The 19,339-nt window shown below is 47.4% G+C and overlaps 1 protein-coding gene across 1 annotated transcript in view; it reads left to right on the forward strand.

Moving 5' to 3' along the window:
• The window catches only part of STK32B (serine/threonine kinase 32B), a 353,263-nt gene that overhangs the window by 323,968 nt on the left and 9,956 nt on the right, over window positions 1–19,339 (forward strand). Inside the window, exons 8-11 of the mRNA XM_004269626.4 lie at window positions 4,324–4,440; window positions 6,567–6,692; window positions 9,181–9,312; window positions 11,346–11,410. Coding sequence (XP_004269674.1) covers window positions 4,324–4,440; window positions 6,567–6,692; window positions 9,181–9,312; window positions 11,346–11,410 — 440 coding nt within the window. The remainder of the gene's footprint in view (window positions 1–4,323; window positions 4,441–6,566; window positions 6,693–9,180; window positions 9,313–11,345; window positions 11,411–19,339) is intronic.

The raw sequence follows: 19,339 nt of genomic DNA on the forward strand, positions 1-19,339 counted from the left end.
ATATCTTGGGTCACAAATCAAGCCTTGGTAATTTAAGAAAATTGAAATTGTACCAAGTATCTTTTCCGACCACGCTATGAGACTAGATATCAATTACAGGAAAAGATCTGTAAAAAAATACAAACACATAGAGGCTAAACAATACACTACTTAATGACGAAGTGATCACTGAAGAAATCAAAGAGGAAATCAAAAAATACCTAGAAACAAATGACAATGGAGACACGACGACCCAAAACCTATGGGATGCAGCAAAAGCAGTTCTAAGAGGGAAGTTTATAGCAATACAATCCTACCTTAAACAGGAAACATCTCGAATAAACAACCTAACCTTGCACCTAAAGCAATTAGAGAAAGAAGAACAAAAAAACCCCAAAGTTAGCAGAAGGAAAGAAATCATAAAGATCAGATCAGAAATAAATGAAAAAGAAATGAAGGAAACGATAGCAAAGATCAATAAAACTAAAAGCTGGTTCTTTGAGAAGATAAACAAAATTGATAAACCATTAGCCAGACTCATCAAGAAAAAAGGGAGAAGACTCAAATCAATAGAATTACAAATGAAAAAGGAGAAGTAACAACTGACACTGCAGAAATACAAAAGATCATGAGAGAGTACTACAAGCAACTCTATGCCAATTAAATGGATAACCTGGAAGAAATGGACAAATTCTTAGAAATGCACAACCTGCCAAGACTGAATCAGGAAGAAATAGAAAATATGAACAGACCAATCACAAGCACGGAAATTGAAACTGTGATTAAAAATCTTCCAACAAACAAAACCCCAGGACCAGATGGCTTCACAAGCGAATTCTATCAAACATTTAGAGAAGAGCTAACACCTATCCTTCTCAAACTCTTCCAAAATATAGCAGAGGGAGGAACACTCCCAAACTCATTCTGTGAGGCCACCATCACCCTGATACCAAACCAGACAAGGATGTCACAAAGAAAGAAAACTACAGGCCAATATCACTGATGAACATAGATGCAAAAATCCTCAACAAAATATGAGCAAACAGAATCCAACAGCACATTAAAAGGATCATACACCATGATCAAGTGGGGTTTATTCCAGGAATGCAAGGATTCTTCAATATACGGAAATCAATCATCGTGATACACCATATTAACAAATTGAAGGAGGAAAAGCCATATGATCATCTCAATAGATGCAGAAAAAGCTTTCGACAAAATTCAACACCCATTTATGATAAAAACCCTGCAGAAAGTAGGCATAGAGGGAACTTTCCTCAACATAATAAAGACCATATGTGACAAACCCACAGCCAACATCGTTCTCAATGGTGAAAAACTGAAACCATTTCCACTAAGATCAGGAACAAGACAAGGTTGTCCATGCTCACCACTCTTATTCAACATAGTTTTGGAAGTTTTAGCCACAGCAATCAGAGAGGAAAAGGAAATAAAAGGAATCCAAATCGGAAAAGAAGAAGTAAAGCTGTCACTGTTTGCAGGTGACATGATACTATACATAGAGAATCCTAAAGATGATACCAGAAAACTACTAGAGCTAATCAATGGATTTGGTAAAGTAGCAGGATACAAAATTAATGCACAGAAATCTCTGGCATTCCTATACACTAATGATGAAAAATCTGAAAGTGAAATCAAGAAAACACTCCCATTTACCACTGCAAGAAAAAGAATAAAATATCTCGGAATAAACCTACCTAAGGAGACAAAAGACCTGTATGCAGAAAATTATAAGACACTGATGAATGAAATTAAAGATGGTACAAATAGATGGAGAGATATACCATGTTCTTGGATTGGAAGAATCAACATTGTGAAAATGACTCTACTACCCAAAGCAATTTACAGATTCAATGCAATCCCGATCAAACTACCACTGGCATTTTTCACAGAACTAGAACAAAAAATTTCACAATTTGTATGGAAACACAAAAGACCCCGAATAGCCAAAGCAATCTTGAGAACGAAAAACGGAGCTGGAAGAATGAGGCTCCCTCACTTCAGACTATACTACAAAGCTACAGTAATCAAGACAGTATGGTACTGGCACAAAAGCAGAAATATAGATCAATGGAACAGGATAGAAAGCCCAGAGATAAACCCACGCACATATGGTCACCTTATCTTTGATAAAGGAGGCAGGACTGTACAGTGGAGAAAGGACAGCCTCTTCAATAAGTGGTGCTGGGAAAACTGGACAGGTACATGTAAAGGTATGAGATTAGAACACTCCCTAACACCATACACAAAATTAATCTCAAAATGGATTAAAGACCTAAATATAAGGCCAGAAACTATCAAACTCTTAGAGGAAAACATAGGCAGAACACTCTATGACATAAATCACAGCAAGATCCTTTTTCACCCACCTCCTAGAGAAATGGAAATAAAAACAAAAATAAACAAATGGCACCTAATGAAACTTCAAAGCTTTTGCACAGCAAAGGAAACCATAAGCAAGACCAAAAGACAACCCTCAGAATGGGAGAAAATATTTTCAAATGAAGCAGCTGACAAAGGATTAATCTCCAAAATTTACAAGCAGCTCATGCAGCTCAATAACAAAAAAACAAACAACTCAATCCAAAAATGGGCAGAAGACCTAAATAGACATTTCTCCAAAGAAGAGATACAGATTGCCAACAAACACATGAAAGAATGCTCAACATCATTAATCATTAGAGAAATGCAAATCAAAACTACAATGAGATATCATCTCACACCGGTCAGAATGGCCATCATCAAAAAATCTAGAAACAATAACTGCTGGAGAGGGTGTGGAGAAAAGGGAACACTCTTGCACTGCTGGTGGGAATGTGAATTGGTACAGCCACTATGGAGAACAGTATGGAGGTTCCTTAAAAAACTACAAATAGAACTACCATATGACCCAGCAATCCCACTACTGGGCATATACCCTGAGAAAACCATAATTCAAAAAGAGTCATGTACCAAAATGTTCATTGCAGCTCTATTTACAATAGCCAAGAGATGGAAACAACCTAAGTGTCCATCATCGGATGATTGGATAAAGAAGATGTGGCACATATATACAATGGAATATTACTCAGCCATAAAAAGAAACAAAATTGAGTTATTTGTAGTGAGGTGGATGGACCTAGAGTTTGTCATACAGAGTGAAAGATAAAGACAAATACCATATGGTAACACATATATATAGAATCTAAGAAAAAAAAATGTCATGAAGAACCTAGGGGTAAGACGGGAATAAAGACATAGACCTACTAGAGAATGGACTTGAGGATACGGGGAGGGGGAAGGGTAAGCTGTGACAAAGTGAGAGAGTGACATGGACATATATACACTACCAAACGTAAAATAGATAGCTAGTGGGAAGCAGCCGCATAGCACAGGGAGATCAGCTCGGTGCTTTGTGACCACCTGGATGGGTGGGATAGGGAGGGTGGGAGAGAGGGAGACGCAAGAGGGAGGAGATATGGGAACATATGTATAACTGATTCACTTTGTTATAAAGCAGAAACTAACACACCATTGTAAAGCAATTATACTCCAATAAAGACGTAAAAAAATTTAAAAAAATAAAATCACAGGTCTACCACAGTTCTTTTCCTGTTTCTTCCATTTCTCGGTAAATTGGCCATCTTTGTAAACTGAGTTTCCTGGAATAGAGATGCACCTCCACTCTATAATGAGTATATCCAGTGCCCTGCTGCCAAAATCACTTTCACCAGCAGAACATGTAATTACTTTACCTTATAAAGACCACTTGGTTTTCTGAGTCAAGACATCCTAAGGCCAATGAGTGAGAACCGAGCATCAGTAGAACTCTTTACCTGACGCAGATGAATATGGATCTTAATATGTGCCAGTATTCTTGTCGAAGGACCTGGGTTTCTCCAGAACCACACAAACAGATTAAGGCTAAGCCTGGAGCTTAAAGGCACAGAGCTGACTTTATTTTATTATTTTTTAAAAATATTTATTGGAGTATAATTGCGTTACAATGTTGTGCTAGTTTCTACTGTACAGCAAAGTGAATCAGCTATACATACATATATATCCCCTCTTTTTGGATTTCCTTCCCATTTAGGTCACCACAGAGCACTGAGTAGAGTTCCCTGTGTTATACAGTAGGTTCTCATTAGTTATCTATTTAATACATGGTATCAATAGTGTATATATGTCAATCCCAATCTCCTAATTCATCCCACCCCCCCCCAAACTCCCACTCCATCCCTCCCCCTCCCCCTCCCTCTTGGCAACCACAAGTCTGTTCTCTATGTCTGTTTTAACCACGTGGGGTCTCTCTCTCTGATGCCGCCTGTTGTCCTTTGGTTGCAGAGGCCATATGAAATCCACTCGGCCACCCCCATTGATGAGATCCTCAACATCTTCAAGGTGGAGCGTGTCCACTACTCCTCCACGTGGTGCAAGGGCATGGTAGCCCTGCTGAAGAAGGTAAGGGGGCAGCCGCCAGCCCACCTGGCCAGGGAGCTGGGCACTCAGCGCAGTAACAGGCAGACCAGCAGATTAAGGAATGAGAAAACGAATGGCGGGACAGTGGTAGAAATAATAAAGTCAGCGGTGCTCTAATGCCTCATCGTAAACACTCTCACCATCCCGCAGCAAGATCACAAAGCCGCTGGACAGGGTGGCTTTTAGTCACGTCTGTGACAACAAAGCCCACAGGCTCTTTTCACTCCACAATAAGCTTCTAGTAATTAGAAATATTTAATGCATATAGCTCTTGAAAAATTTTACAGATCATCTTTTAACTCACTGACCTTTAAGACATTGGGCGTCTCCTGACTTTTCCTGGGAACTAGTAGTTGCTAGTAGAATAAAGCAGTGGTTCTCCAAGGTGGTTCCTGGACCAGCATCCCCCGGGAACTTGTTGGAAATGCGGATTCTCAGGCTCCACCCGCAGACCTGCTGAATCAGAAATGGTGGGGCAGGCCCTGTTGTTTGTGTTCTGATAAGCTCGAGTTCAGCATGGGCAGTGGGTCGTGGCGCCCTCCTTCTGAGGCTGGCATTCAGCTAAACTCACTCGGAATCCTCCAAGACACAGAGTCGAGCCTTGCATGTGGTCAGCGCCAGTCACCTTTAATGAAGGAATTATGATGACGGCAGCCAGCACTGGTTGGGGGAATGTTATATGGGGGCTCTGCTCGTTTAGTCCTTACATGCCCTGTGAGAGGAGGAGTGTTAGTGCCCCCATAGTAGAGATGGGAAAACTGAGGCTCGGGAAAGCAGATCATTCACTCACTGCCACAGGGCTGTTAGAGGCAGAGGAGGATTTAAATCCAAGCTCTCTGAACTCCAGATGTCACCTCTTAATCCCTCCAAACTCTGTAGATGACTTAGGGAATTACTCATTAGTTAAATTGCTTTAGGGGAGATTCACCCCCTGGGTTTTAGACATCAGTGGTCCTTAACCAACTGCTGATTGGAATCACCTGGAAGCTCTACCCACCTGCCAACACCTCCACCTCCCACCCACCCATGGAGTCAGAGAACTAACTGCTGCTCTAAACGGTGGCCACCCCCTTCCACCGCCGCCCTGCCCTGGGCATTGAAGCAGCATCTCTGTTTAAATCTGTACCCGTCATTCTGGGGACAGTTCCTAGAGAGAGGCCACCGTGATCAGCAGGTGAGACCCTGCCAGGTGCCCCTCCCATGGTGTGACTGTAGCCCACTCGCTGCAGTGGCAGGTGGGAGCCGACTGGCTGGGGGTCCTGATTCCAGCTCCCACCTGCCAGCAGCTGGGGGTGGCATCCTGCCTTGGTGTGTCCCAGGTCCTCATCCATCCCCTATGGGTCTCATCTGAATCATGAGCCAGAAGTGGAAGAGTTACCATTATCCTTCCTACTTTCGGAGGAGGAAACATGCACAGCACAGTCAGCAGCTCAGCCGGGGCCACGCTGCTACCGAGTGGCCCTCCCAGGGCTGGGCCCCGTCTTTCACTTTTAGCCTCAGTGTCCTTGCACCAGATAAGCTAGTGTTTTGAAAGCTGAAAACCCCTCTGGATGCAAGGTAATGTACGGCTATTTTTTTTTCTTTTACTGCATCACCCCTTATTAGCAGAAACTCCATTTGAAGGGAAGCTAAAAGTTGACCCCTTGGCTACAAATGAGGCCATTCCATCAGACTGCAGAGGTCACCTCATAGCTGTCCAGGGAGAAATTTTATTATGCTTTTGTGCATCCCATTACCAAGCTGAAAGTCCTAAAACAAGGTGGCTAATTCTTTTTATTTTTAATTGGAAACCTCTGCAGACCTCATTGAGAGGTGGCATGTCACAGGGTGCGAGTTCCCAAGGGGAGCACGGCAGGCAAAAATCTAGTCCCTGTCCAGAGAGCCCATTGCTGGATGACCTTCCAGCAGCCTGACCCCTCAGTTCCTCCCTGGCTATAAAGAGATGAGTGTAGGTGATGCTTCCAACACAGCAGCCCAAACAGGACAGGACACTCATGGAACGCAGAAAGCGGGGCACCTTCATTTTCCCAAGACTCCGCCTTCGGATTCCCCCACAAACCTCGGTGGGGTGCACTGCCCAAGCAAGCACGTTTGCCCTTTGCCTGCAGCTCCTGACCAAGGACCCCAAGAGCCGCCTGTCCAGCCTCGGTGACGTCCAGAGCGCACCCTACTTGGCCGACATGAACTGGGACGCGGTGTGGGAGAAGGCCCTGATGCCCGGCTTCGTACCCAATGTGAGTGAGGTCCTGTTCGACGGCATCCCGCCCTGTGCAGGGTCCCCCACCTGGGCGGGCAGGAAGACGCCAGAAGCTGTCCAGTGGGGGCCCTGCTGGCCACGGTCACCTGAGCACCAGAGGAATCACGTTTCACTGAGATTCAGGGTGGATTTGTACCTGATTTCCGAGGTCCACATGCAGATGCCTGCAGTTGTCCCCTCTGGCCACACTGTTCCTTAGCTCCATACCTGTGAACACACTGCTTCCTCTTCCAGGAGTGCCTTTCTTGTCCACTTGGAAATCTCCTCCCCCTCCTTCCAGACTCAGCGTAAAACGCAGCAAGTGGTCCACTGGAGGGTCTTGGTAACTGCCTTCTGGATAAGGAGGAAACTCAGTCATTGCCTCCTCTGGGACGTTTTCCCAGCCAGCCTCTCCATCCCCTTACCTGGAGTGGATCTCACCCTCCCTGGTTCCCCACTGGACAGTTGCCTAGGTCTGCGTTAGCGGTCAATAACGTTCTGTCGCGTGCATCCGCCATTGCCCGAGAGCTTCAGAGGGTGGGTTGGCTGACCTTCGCCTGAGAGAGATCCCAGAGCAATGGGTGACCCCAGAAGCTGCTAGAAGACCTCGATATGTGCTTGTCACATGAGTATGAATCGGTTAATGATAACAGCCAGTAGGGTTAAGCGTGTTCTAAAGCTTCACGTAATGTCACATAAGCTTCACAACAGGGAAGGGGGCCCTGTTAGTAGTCTCAGCTTAAGTGAATAGTCTCAGGTTAAGCAAACTGCCCACATTACTCAGTGAGAAATTGGCAAAGCCAGGGCTTGACCTCAGGCAGTCTGGATCCAGAGCCTCCATTGAAGGAAGGAAGGGAGGGAGGGAAGATAGATCAGGCCAGGAAGGACTTGGGCCTGGAATCTGACCTGCTCACTGGGAGAGGGAGAGTGGTGGGGGACAGATGTACCACCAAGGGAAGGGGGACTATTCGTGGAACCATAGCAGTTGGCAGTGTGAGGATCCTGGCAGGGGCAGGTTGGGGAGAGCTGTCAGTACAGACAAGCCCAGCGGGGACTGTTCCGCTGGGACCTCTCTCCAGGATGGAGAAGGGAAAGGGAAAAGAACGTAGTACTGCTCCCCAGCCTCACAAGTTCGGAGCACTTACCCTCATTTTGCAGTTATGGAAACAGGGCCAGAGAGGTTGAGGGACTTGCTAGTGAGTGGAAAAGCCAGGCCTTGCCCCAGTTCTATCTGCAAAGCCCTGGTTCCTCCTCTTGCCCTGGCCATGGCAGGGCACTGGCTGACATCGAGGGGTGAGGCAGCCTGGCCAAGGCAAGTTTGATGGCAGGTAGCAAGACCCTCGCTTATAAGTTGGGGTTTAAGGCCGGGGCTCCCATGGGAGGCGGCTGGGACTGCAGGGCAGCAGAGGGAGCGGTCAGCCATTGCAGGCCTGCCATGGATCAGGAAGGACCCATTCTAGAAGATTTGCAAGCACTATCTCAGTTAATCCTCATCAACCCACTGAGCCTGCTGCATTTTACACAGATGAGGAAACTGAGGCAGAGAGAGGTTATATGTCTCCCTCAAAGGCACGCAGGTGAAAGGTGAGGCTGTAGGACTCAGTGGCAAGGCTGGCAGCCCCCCCCACGGTTGTGCCTGGTCCCTCCCCTCCCTGGCCCCCATCCAATCAGGAACAGGGACACCTACTCAAGGACTCACTTCTCACTTGGCCCTACATGAAGAACTTTATTAACTTGTTTAATCTTGCGTGAGGGAGGAATGCTTATCCAGACTTTACAGATAATGAACTGAGTCCCAAAGAAGTTCAAGGTCAGAAAGCAGCAGAACTGGGTTGTTGTTTTTTCTGAGCACCTTCAGAGCCATTGATGTTATAACCACCAGACTGTGCTGCCTGAGAGGGCCAGCATCCTGGGCTGGGTCTCAGGATGGAAAAGAGCCGCCTGGGATAAGTCAGGGAGACCAATATTGCTCCTGACCAAAGTGGCAGGAGCCCAGCCTAGGGCAGAGCCAGGCCTGAGGGTCAGCTGGCTCTAGCTGCAGGAGAACAGGGAGCCAGGATGGGGAACTGGGTAGATTTTGGCCAGAAATGGTATTTTTAAATGGAATTGTTAAAAATGATATTTATAGAAAAGGTAGTAATGACATGAGAAGGAGAGTATGAGAAAATAAGTGAAAAGAACAGATTGGAAAACTGAACTCAACCTCACGAAATGAACATACGTAAGGAGATCAAGGGAACCTGTGGATGTTAATAAGTGGGGTGTGCAAGGTGGGCGGGATTATGGGGATAAATGAATGACGTGTGCGGCGAGGGTGTGTCACTGTTCATTATCAGGAAGAAAGTGTAGCTGATGTATCCCATAGGAGTAGTTCATTGTTCCTTGTTGAATGAATGAATGATTGATTGAATGAATGGATGAATGAAAATACAATTCAATGGCACGGAACAAAGACAAACCATGTTTTATTTTCCATTTCTTTTCAGAAAGGGAGACTGAACTGTGATCCCACATTTGAACTTGAAGAAATGATTCTTGAATCCAAACCACTTCACAAAAAGAAGAAGAGGTTGGCAAAGAACAGGTCCAAAGATGGCACAAAGGACAGCTGTCCTCTGGTGAGTGCCATCTCAGGAGCAGACCCCAGGCAGAGAGGAATCCTATACTCCAGTGAATATGGTTGAGCTGCTTCTTAGCCAGATGGGGGGCTTGTCACTTTGCCCCACCAAATACGTTCATTTGCAGTCAATAAAATGCCTCCATCGAACAAGTGGTCTTTCATAGCAGAACCCTGTGAAATCATCCCTGTAGAGGGACATATTCGTGCTCTCATCATTCACATTAGCACTGTTCCTAGCGCAGGAACCTCCGTATCTGTTAGCAAGAGCAGAAGAAATGATGCTGAGTGACACCAGCGCTGTTCCGAGTAGCCCCCAGCACCCTCTGCAGAGGTTTTGTACTGTGGAGGCACCCAGGGCCACACTCTGTGGCCCACTGCATTCATTTTCTAGGCTGCCAACACAAAGTATCACACACTTGGTGTCTTAAAACAACTGAAATGTGTTCACACAATTCTAGAGGCTAGAAGTTCAAAACCAGGTATTGACAGAGCTTTGCTCTCTCCAAAGGCTATAGGGAGGGTCCCTCCTTGCCTCTTGCAGCCTCTGGCGGTGGCCAGCAGCCCTTCACATCCCTTGGCTCGCGGCTGCATCACTTCCATCTCTCCCTCCGTCTTCACGTGGTGTTTTCCTCTCTGTGTCTTCACACGGCCCTCTTTTAGGGACACCCGTTGTTAAATGTAGAGCCCACTCCGCTCCAGGGTGACTTCAGCTTAACTAGTTCCATCTACAAAGACCCTGTTTCCAAATAAGCTCACATTCACCAGTCCAGGGGGTTAGGACTTCAACGTATCTTTTTAAAATATTATTTTTTATTTTTTATTGAAGTATGGTTGATTTACAATGTTGTGTTAATTTCTGCTGTACAGCAAAGTGATTCAGTTATACGCATATATACATTCTTTTTCATATTCTTTTCCATTATGGTTTATCACAGGATATTGAATATAGTTCCCTGTGCTATACAGTAGGACCTTGTTGCTTATCCATTCTATATATAATAGTTTGCATCTACTAATCCCAAACTCCCACTCCTTCCCTCCCCCACCCCCTCCTTGGCAACCACAAGTCTGTTCTCTATGTCTGTGAGTCTATTTCAGCTTTGTAGATAGGTTCATTTGTGTCATCTTTTAGAGTCCACATGTAAGTGATAACATACAGTATTTGTCTTTCTCTTTCTGACTTACTTCACTTAGTATGATAATCTCCAGGTCCATCCATGTTGCTGCAAATGGCATTATTTCGTTCTTTTTCATGGCTGAGTAGTATTTCATTGTATATATACAAATCTTCTTTATCCATTCCACAACATACCTTTTTGGAGGACACAATTCAACCCACAACGGCCCCTTCCTCCATCAAAATATATTAAAAATTGTAGTGCATGATTACATTGGTAGGAAGATGAATATAACTTTCAAATTTAAAAATTCATTTTTTTCAGCTTATTTGAAAAGAAATTAAAACATCTTTGTAGCCCCTAAGAGTATCGTGGAGCCTAGGCCAGCGCCTGCAGAGCCTAATGCAGAAGTTGGCCTGGGAAGGGCTGGGTGTGTGTACGTAAGGGCACACAAGGGTGTGGGGCTCCTGCACAGGCATGCAGTGTACATTCTGCATCCAGGCAGCCTCTGAGGCGTGTATTACAGAGCATCCGTGGGACGGGTGGTCCTTGGCACCTGTTCCTGAAGAGATTGAGCACCTTTGCACCATGGCCTTAAATCTCTTCCTCTCCCCACCATGCTTCTTAATTAGGACTAACGAACATTCAAGTGATCAGGAAACCAAGGTCATGATTTTCAATTCCTATTCCGTTTTAACATGGCTTTTAAATTGGATTTAATGGCTTCAAATGGAGAAAAGCATCTCTGTCTGCCAGCCCCCCTCCCTACCCCCGGTGGCACAGCCGCCGCTAAAATCAGGGCTGCTCCAGCCGCTTTGATTGTCCCCAGCCCCATTTAGATCAGTCTCTGCTCGTCCTCACTCCCCGGATGATGCTTCATCACTTACAGTCCCCTCTCTGTGCTCTTTGACAGAATGGACACCTCCAGCAGTGCCTGGAGACAGTGCGGAAAGAATTCATCATATTCAACAGAGAGAAGTAAGTCCACCACCAGCATCTGCTGGGCAGAGCCCTTCCAAGGGCAGAAAGTCTCCCTGGGGGAATCGGGGTCCCTGGCCCCCCATGAAGCCAGCCACGACGCTGGAAGGGAAGCAGCAGGTGGACACCGTTGTTCTAATCCTGCCTCTGCCATGTGGCCTGAGCAAGGCACTAACTTCACCTCTCTGGGCCTCAGGGTGTTCATATGAAGTGGGGTGGCCACAGGAGGACCAAGCCGGCACACAGGATGCTGGCACAGAGGGGCAGGCCTACAGATGGTTACGTGCCCAAGCTCTGGAGCAAACTTGCCCGGGATCAAGTCCTGGCTCTTCCGCTGCCAGAGTGACCTACGGCAAGTCACTTAACGTCACTGAGCCTCATTTTCAGCAGTGACAAAGTGGAAATCACTCCCTTGCAGTGTGTTTGTTGTAAGGTTAAATGAGGCTGTTCATACAATACCTAGCATGGTAGGAGTCCTCATGAAAGGGATTACTATTATTGTTGTTGTTGTTATTGTCATTGTTCTTGTTATTATTTGATGGGGTGAGGTGGTGTGGACTGTGCTAGGACCCCAGCATCATTGGCTGGCAGGAGATAGGATGATGCTGAGCTGGGAGGGGCGAAGCTGGGGTCAGACCTGGCCGCATGACTGCCCTTACAGCAGTCAAGGAAGCAGAGGCTCAGGCTTGGTCCCAGCTGACGTTACTATCTGGGGGTTCATCCACCTGTGCCTGATGGGTCAGAGCAGAGGCTTGGGCAGCCGTGGGCTCATGCAGCAGGAGCTGAAGCCCCGTAGGCAGGACTGACAGCACATCAGCCCCATTTGGCCAACACTCAACTAGGCCTTGGGCTTGCGGAGATGATGGGATGCACTTCCCTACCTCCAGGAGGGCCAGATGGACACATGCCAGGCTGGCCCTTAGGCGTTCACCAGCGTTTCGCCATTTTCAGCTTATAGCAGGTGACAGCAGCACTGGGGATGCATGATATGGAAAACGGCAGCCCAGGCGTGGCTCCGACAGCAGGTGCCAGGCTCAGCCTGGGTGTCAGGGAAGCTTCTGGAGCCACCATGCCCGGCTGAGTCCTGACGGGCGAGGAGGGCAAGGCGTGGAGTTCCAGGAGTCAGGACAGTGCCCAGAGAACGAGACGGCCTGGCAGACACAGGGACCAGCGGCTGTTGAAGAAGTTTGTATTCCCTAAGCGTGCATGGAGGGTGGAGCAGCACGAGGTGAGGGCCCCGGGGCAGAGTTGTTTGGGTCAGGGGGCAGGGCGGGGCTCCATTCCCAGTGGGCACTGGGGGAGGTGAAGGAGACTGCAGCCTGTCATTTATCCTGGTCAGCTAAAGCTCTAGGGCTGGTGGATGCCCAGGTTAGCCCAGACACACACACCAAGCTGGGCAGCAAGTCTCACCCACTGCGAGACTACGTCCTTGGTCCCAGCAGAACGGGAAGTGCCTCTGCAACACAGCGCGTCAGACTTGGGACGGGGCGGGGTGGGGGGGGGCGGTGCTGACGTGGTGAGCGGTTTCAGAGCTCATCACAATTTCCCTGTGGTCCTGCCTGCTCTGAGGCTCATGGTCCCTCCCAGCGGTAGACACCCAGTCCTGGGAACTTCCGCTCAAACCAGCTTGGGCACTTTGGGCCAAAGTGATGGTGGGCTCCAGGCAACCTTGCCTCGGGTCCTTTATCAGTTCAGACATGTCTGAAGGGTCCTCAGAGAGTGCCTGGATGGCAAATGTGAGCCTGTGAAAAGGCAGAGGGGTGACGGACCCGAGCGGAGAGCAATCACATTGCGTATTGTGCCGCGTGCCAGAAGATGCTTCAATCTAGAATCCGAAGAATCCAAGTTGTTTCCCTTTAAAAGAAGATGAACATGAGATATCCGTCCTTGTGTTGTTAGGGGTTGCCTCTGGCTGCCTTTAGCAGAAATCTAACTATTTAGTGGCTTCGACCAATTAGGTGCTCTTTCTCACATGGAAAAGTGAATGGATAGGGCTTCCCTGGTGGCGCAGTGGTTAACCGTCCACCTGCCGATGCAGGGGACGCGGGTTCGTGCCCCGGTCCGGGAAGATCCCACATGCCGCGGAGCGGCTGGGCCCGTGAGCCATGGCCGCTGAGCCTGCGCATCCGGAGCCTGTGCTCCGCAACGGGAGAGGCCACAGCAGTGAGAGGCCCGCGTACCGCAAAAAAAAAAAAAAAAAAAAAAAAGAGTGAATGGATAGGGAAATGTGGTAGGATCGCCCAGCCGTGCTGAGAACCCCTTTGAGAGTTGTGATCATGGATTTGAAGTGAGGCTGGCACCGTTAACAGAGGGAGGGTGGAAGTCATTTTCCAATGGAGGCTGCGGGGTCAAGGACCAGCATATGCAAAAGCAGGAGGCAGGAAAGAAGATGGCCCGTAAGGGGAGATGTGCATGGGTTTCACCGAGGTTCCTGCTCTTTCATCCCTGCCTCTCTGTTCACCTCAGGTGCTCCCCCGTGGCTCTGAGGCTATAGGCTACCTGTCAGAGCAGGTGTTCTGGGAGGAGTGCCTTTCCCCCAGCCTCTCCCCACCCACCACATAAAACTATCCAGGTGGACGGCTTGGTGTCTGGATGCTGTCTGAGCATCACGTCGACCCCTCCATGTCAGACCCCATCCCTGCTCCACAAAGTACGTGGGAAGGGAGCCACACTGCATCTACCCATAACCCTCTCTGCTGCAGTTTCTCATCTACAAAAGTGCCTGTGAGAAGTCAATTCATGAGGCATGATCTGCCCCAAAGCAAGAGATTTCCTTTTAAACCAAGAAAAAAAGGTCGGCGCTATTCATCCTGCACTTCCTTCTGCAATCCTGTTTTTGAAGCACCTGCTGTGTTGGCATTTGAGTAGCTGGAAAATTAAGTCAAGTACCTTCTTTCCGACCTCAGACATGTGGCCAGTGGGGTGACAGTAGGGGACGCAAGACGCCGAGCCAGGCTTCCCTTCATGCTCCGCTGGGACCATGCTGCCCCTCGCTGCCTCCCTCCAGCAGTTCTGTTTCCTTTCATTCTCTGCACGCCCGGCTGTCAAAGTGCAACAGACTGGTCCTGCTCCGTGTACCGTTGTTACAGGCCTTGCCTCTGCAGAAGGCTCTGTAAAGAAGAACCAGACGGAAATGCCACAGTCACAGGGGGTCATGTCGGAATCTCCCGGGGGGTTGTTAGCGTTTAGAATTGCTGCATCTGTTACAGGTTGAACTGTGTCTCCCCCCACCGAAATAGATATGCTGAAGGTCTAGCCACCAGGACCTTAGAAGGCGACCTTATTTGGAAATAGTGTTGTTGCAGATATAATTAGTTGAGATGAGGTCATACTGGGGCAGGGGACCCTTGCCCGGTGTCCTAATATGACTGGTGTCCTAATAAGAAAAGAGACACAGACTCAGGGAGAAGACTGTGAAAATGGCGTCAGGGATTGGTGTGATCCATGTGCAGACCTAGGAAAGCCAAGGATGGCCCAGAGCCAACAGAAGCCAGGAGAGGGCCTGGAACAGATTCTCCCTCAAAGCCTCCAGAAGGAACAAACCCTGCCAACACCTTAGGTTCAGATTTCTGGCCTCCAGACTGTGAGATAGTACATTTCTGTTACTATAAGCCACCCAGCTGGTGGTACCGTGTTACAGCTCCCCAGCCCTGCGCCCGGGAAACCAACACGGCATACTTCTGAATCAGAAGCTGAGAGAATGGGCCTGGGGATCTGCACTGTACCTTGTTCTTCCAGTCGTTCTGATGAGAATTTCTGCAGGAGACCAGAGTGCCCACACCGTGCATCCTCCAGTTGGTTCTGGACTGAGTCATGAGAATTCCCCATCTAAAACTGTCTCCGAGGACAGAGGGAATGAAAAGTGCCCAATGAACTGAGAAGGTATCTTGAGACCAAACAACGAGGCAGTCAGCTCCATAAAGTACAGTTGTGACGTTTATTGCGGGTAACTTACGTGCGGATTGGATGGGGCGTATGGCAGTCTGGAGGCATCGGCAGCTGCGCTCCGCACCTCCGAGGGACCATCACCATTTTATAGTTAACCTAGGGTATGGGGGTAAGTGCTTGGAGTAAGTAAGTAAGTCAAGGCCTTATCTGATTTATGATGGGTGGGTGCCAGGAATATGTCAGCGAAGGTCTTTATCATTATTTGGAGACTACCTGGACCTCATGATCATTAAACAATATCTATTAATTACAAAACCACTGACGACAGAGAAGAGATTTACTACACAGTACAGTCCTAGGTAGGGTCAGTGGAAGGACAGGAGGAAATGAACAGGCCCAAGATGGCGTCAGTTATGCTAACAGCCAAACACACTGCAAACCTTCCAGCCCTCTTTCTCCTTTGCCCTGGATCATTCACCTGCAACTTCGAGCCCTCGTGGGTGGAAGAATACTGCTGAAGGCTCTAACCGCCCCAGCATAACTACCTACCTCTTGCATGGGCCAAGTGCGCTTCCTCAACTAGAAAAAACTCTTGGAGAGAGAAAAAGCTCCCCTCCCTCCGTGGGATGAGGAAGCTGTCATAGGCACGAAGTGCCAAGGGGACACGGGCCGGGCATCTACTGTGGCAGCTCCCATAGAAGGTTCTCATTCAGCCCTTTGACAGATATATTATAATCCTGACCTGAGACTTGGGGTCATGGAAGTGGATCTAGCAGGACCATGTCCTCAGGATGCTTGAAGCCTGCAGGGGAGATGGCGGGATGCAAACATTCTTAGGCCGCTGTGAAAACGTGGAGGAGATGCCCTAGGTCTGACCTCTCTGGACTTCAGTTTCTAAACAGGGAACAAGATTAAAATTAGCACTGCCTAATTTTCTGGAAATGCAGCTATTATTGGTTAATGGTCTCAGCTGGCAAAAGGCCACTGAGCCAGGTGGAGCATCTGCTTCCAGGGACTGGTCGGGGCTTCCAGGGCCTGGGCAGCTGAGCTTCCATTAGTTTGAGAAGTGCACTGTGGGGCTTGTCCTATTTTGGCCAAAGATCCGAGCAGGGGTGATTTTTCCAAAAGGTCTTTTCAATAGCATTTGACAAAGTTTTGCAGGATAAAAAGCCCCTGGTGCGAAAGGAGTTTGAGGAGGTGAATTTTCTATCTGCTTCCTCTCTTAAAGAAATAAAAACATTTAAAAGCACATTTAAGCTACCTTTGGAGCCCTTGAAGACATTACATTTTAAACATCGAACACTGCACATGTTATGTTTAATAATATTATTAACAGTAACTGTACATGATTTTATGGTTTTAGATCCTGTTCCTTTAATCCAGGGCTTCTCAACCTCAGCTCTGTTGACACTTGATGACTATTGACCTCAATTCTTTGATGTGGGGACAGTCCTGTGCATTGTAGTATGTTTAGCAGAATCTGTGACCTTTATTCATTAGATATCAGTAGCACCTCCATAGCTGTGATGCCAGAAATGACCCCGGGCATTGCCACATGTTCCCTGGCAAACAGATCACCCCCAGTGGAGAACCATTGCTCTAATCCTTGCTCATCACATTTTCCTGAGGTACTTATTATTATTATTAATTATTCCCAAGCTCTTGCAGCTCTTAATTGGAAGATGAAGGACTTGAACTCTCTTCTTCCATCCACTGGATTCTGGGCTCTTTCGAAAACTCAAATTTCATGAAAACTCGAAATCAAGCAATCCCACGGGAATCAGGGCCCTCTGTCCATTTCACTTGGTTCTCCATCAAAGGAAATTTCAGCCAGGTAGAAAAGGGTGACGGATACTGACATATCAATCTCAACCAATAAAAGATAGGAGCGTTGGTTTTCAGTCAGCCAAGGGAGACACGCAGACCCTGACAGATCGCCCCGAGTGTATACAAGCCCGTTGCCCCGAGCAGTAAAGCACGTGCTCTTACTGGTCTGCTCAGACTTAGCTCATTTAAAGACCCATCTTTACTTTCCCTTCAATCGGTTTTCTCTAGTAAAAGAGAGGTACCCTAATTTTTCTTTTTTTTCAAATTTTAAATGGCTTTATTAAAGGCTGTTAATATAAAGGTGCCCTAATTTGTTATGTCAATATTTATAGGCCTTACATGAAATGAGGCTATGTGTAAACTTGAAAATTATAAATAGGACCTAATGTTCTGTTTTAGAATAAATGATGGTGGTGGTGGTGGTGGTGGTGGTGGTGACATTCCCACCAACAGTGTAAGAGGACTACCTTTTCTCCACACCCTCTCCAGCATTTGTTGTTTGTAGATTTTTTGATGATGTCCATTCTGACTGGTATGAGATGACATCTCATTGTAGTTTTGATTTGCATTTCTCTAATGATTAATGATGTTGAGCTCTGAGCACGTTTAAGGTAGGAAGATCTAAGCTATGATGTTCGGTAGGTTAGGTATGTTAAATGCATTTTTGACTTTTAGGATATTTTCAACTTACAAGGGGTTTATTGGGATGTGTATATATATGTGTGTGTTTGTGTATGTATATATATATGTATGTGTATATATGTTTATATGTGTGTGTATATATATATTAAAAAACACATACCTAAGTCCCATGGCTTAACCTACACAAATCGTGGCTCTAGGAGTCTAGAGAGGAAGATACCAGCATAAATGGTGAATTCTCTGAGACTACCATGGCTACAAGGGATGAAAACAAAAAGAAAACAGCTTCAGTGAAATGGAAACTTACTGCAGGACTCATGTAGCCACAGGAAGTGCTGGAATGCAATGTGATCCCAAAGTAACTGGGACGGGGGCCAGGAACCTTGCCTGAACTCACTCCTTCCTTCTTCCAGTGATTTGTTTTTCTCTGCACATCAAAGTCATTTTCTTTTACTGTAAACCAGTTCTTTCTACACACTGAGCTCCAGAGTCTCCCAGCTCTGCCACCAAACTCAAGAAAGTAGATAAAACAGGGAGTTGAGGAAAGTCAAGAAGGAGAATGCTTTCCTGACCTCAAATTCGAGTACCCCAGGGAATGACTCTGATTGGTCAGGTGCTAGTCCCTGGACCAATCAAAGCTGGCCATTGGAGAACCCTGACTGGTGCTGATTGGGTCATGTGTCTGCCCTTAGGCCAATCAATAGCTGTGAGAGGGAGGTAAGATTTATAAAATCACTAGAAAGGCAAAATGATGGTGGTCCACTCCACTTGGAAAGTAAGGACGATAGCGTAGGGTAAATAGAGCCCAAGAGAGGAAAGAATAGGGAGTGACAGATATTGAGGTCTGGGGAAGGTTAATAAAGAAATGGCAGGTGGTCCCTCTTGGCTTTCTGTCTGACCTCCTCCCTTCCTCTGGGCAGGTAGAACGTGGTAACTGTACATGGATAGGACGGGGGAATAGGGGACAGGGAGAGCTGGCTGCCCAGGCATGGAAGTACCAGCCCCAAAGTGGACACCATTTCAGGTCCCTTGGCCGTCAAAGAGTTCATCTCAATCTGCAGCCCCAGGGTTTTCCCATGGTGACTCTCTGGCCCAGAATTGGACTGAGGCCATTATTCACCCACAGACCAGTGTCTGAATCTCCAGAACCCCTCTCTGAACCCAAAGAGGCCAAACTCCCTACAACAGCAAAGGTCTGTTTCCTGTTCATGGCAGGTTAGCTGGGGGGTGCTGCTGCCACGTCACCATCCCCAGCATTGCAGGACGCAGACTGAAGGAGCATCTCTGGAACATGGCCGTGAGACTGACAGAGGGAAAGAGACTTCGGGAGGGTCTTGCATCGGCAATGCTCCAGCCTGATGGTAGCGTTTCTACTCACACTCATGGGCCAGAACTGGTCACATGGCCGAACCCAGTCCCAGAGGAGCCAGGAGGTGCAATCTTGCTACGTGCCGAGAGGGGCAAATCAGAATGTTTGGTGAACACCATTAGTGGCTGCCTGTCCATCAGGCCCCCAACCGACAGAAGTGAGGACCCAGCAAGTCTCATCCTTAAGCCAGCTCAGATGTAAAA

Source organism: Orcinus orca, chromosome 4 (genome assembly GCF_937001465.1).
Source record: "Orcinus orca chromosome 4, mOrcOrc1.1, whole genome shotgun sequence".
NCBI classification, from domain to species: domain Eukaryota; kingdom Metazoa; phylum Chordata; class Mammalia; order Artiodactyla; family Delphinidae; genus Orcinus; species Orcinus orca.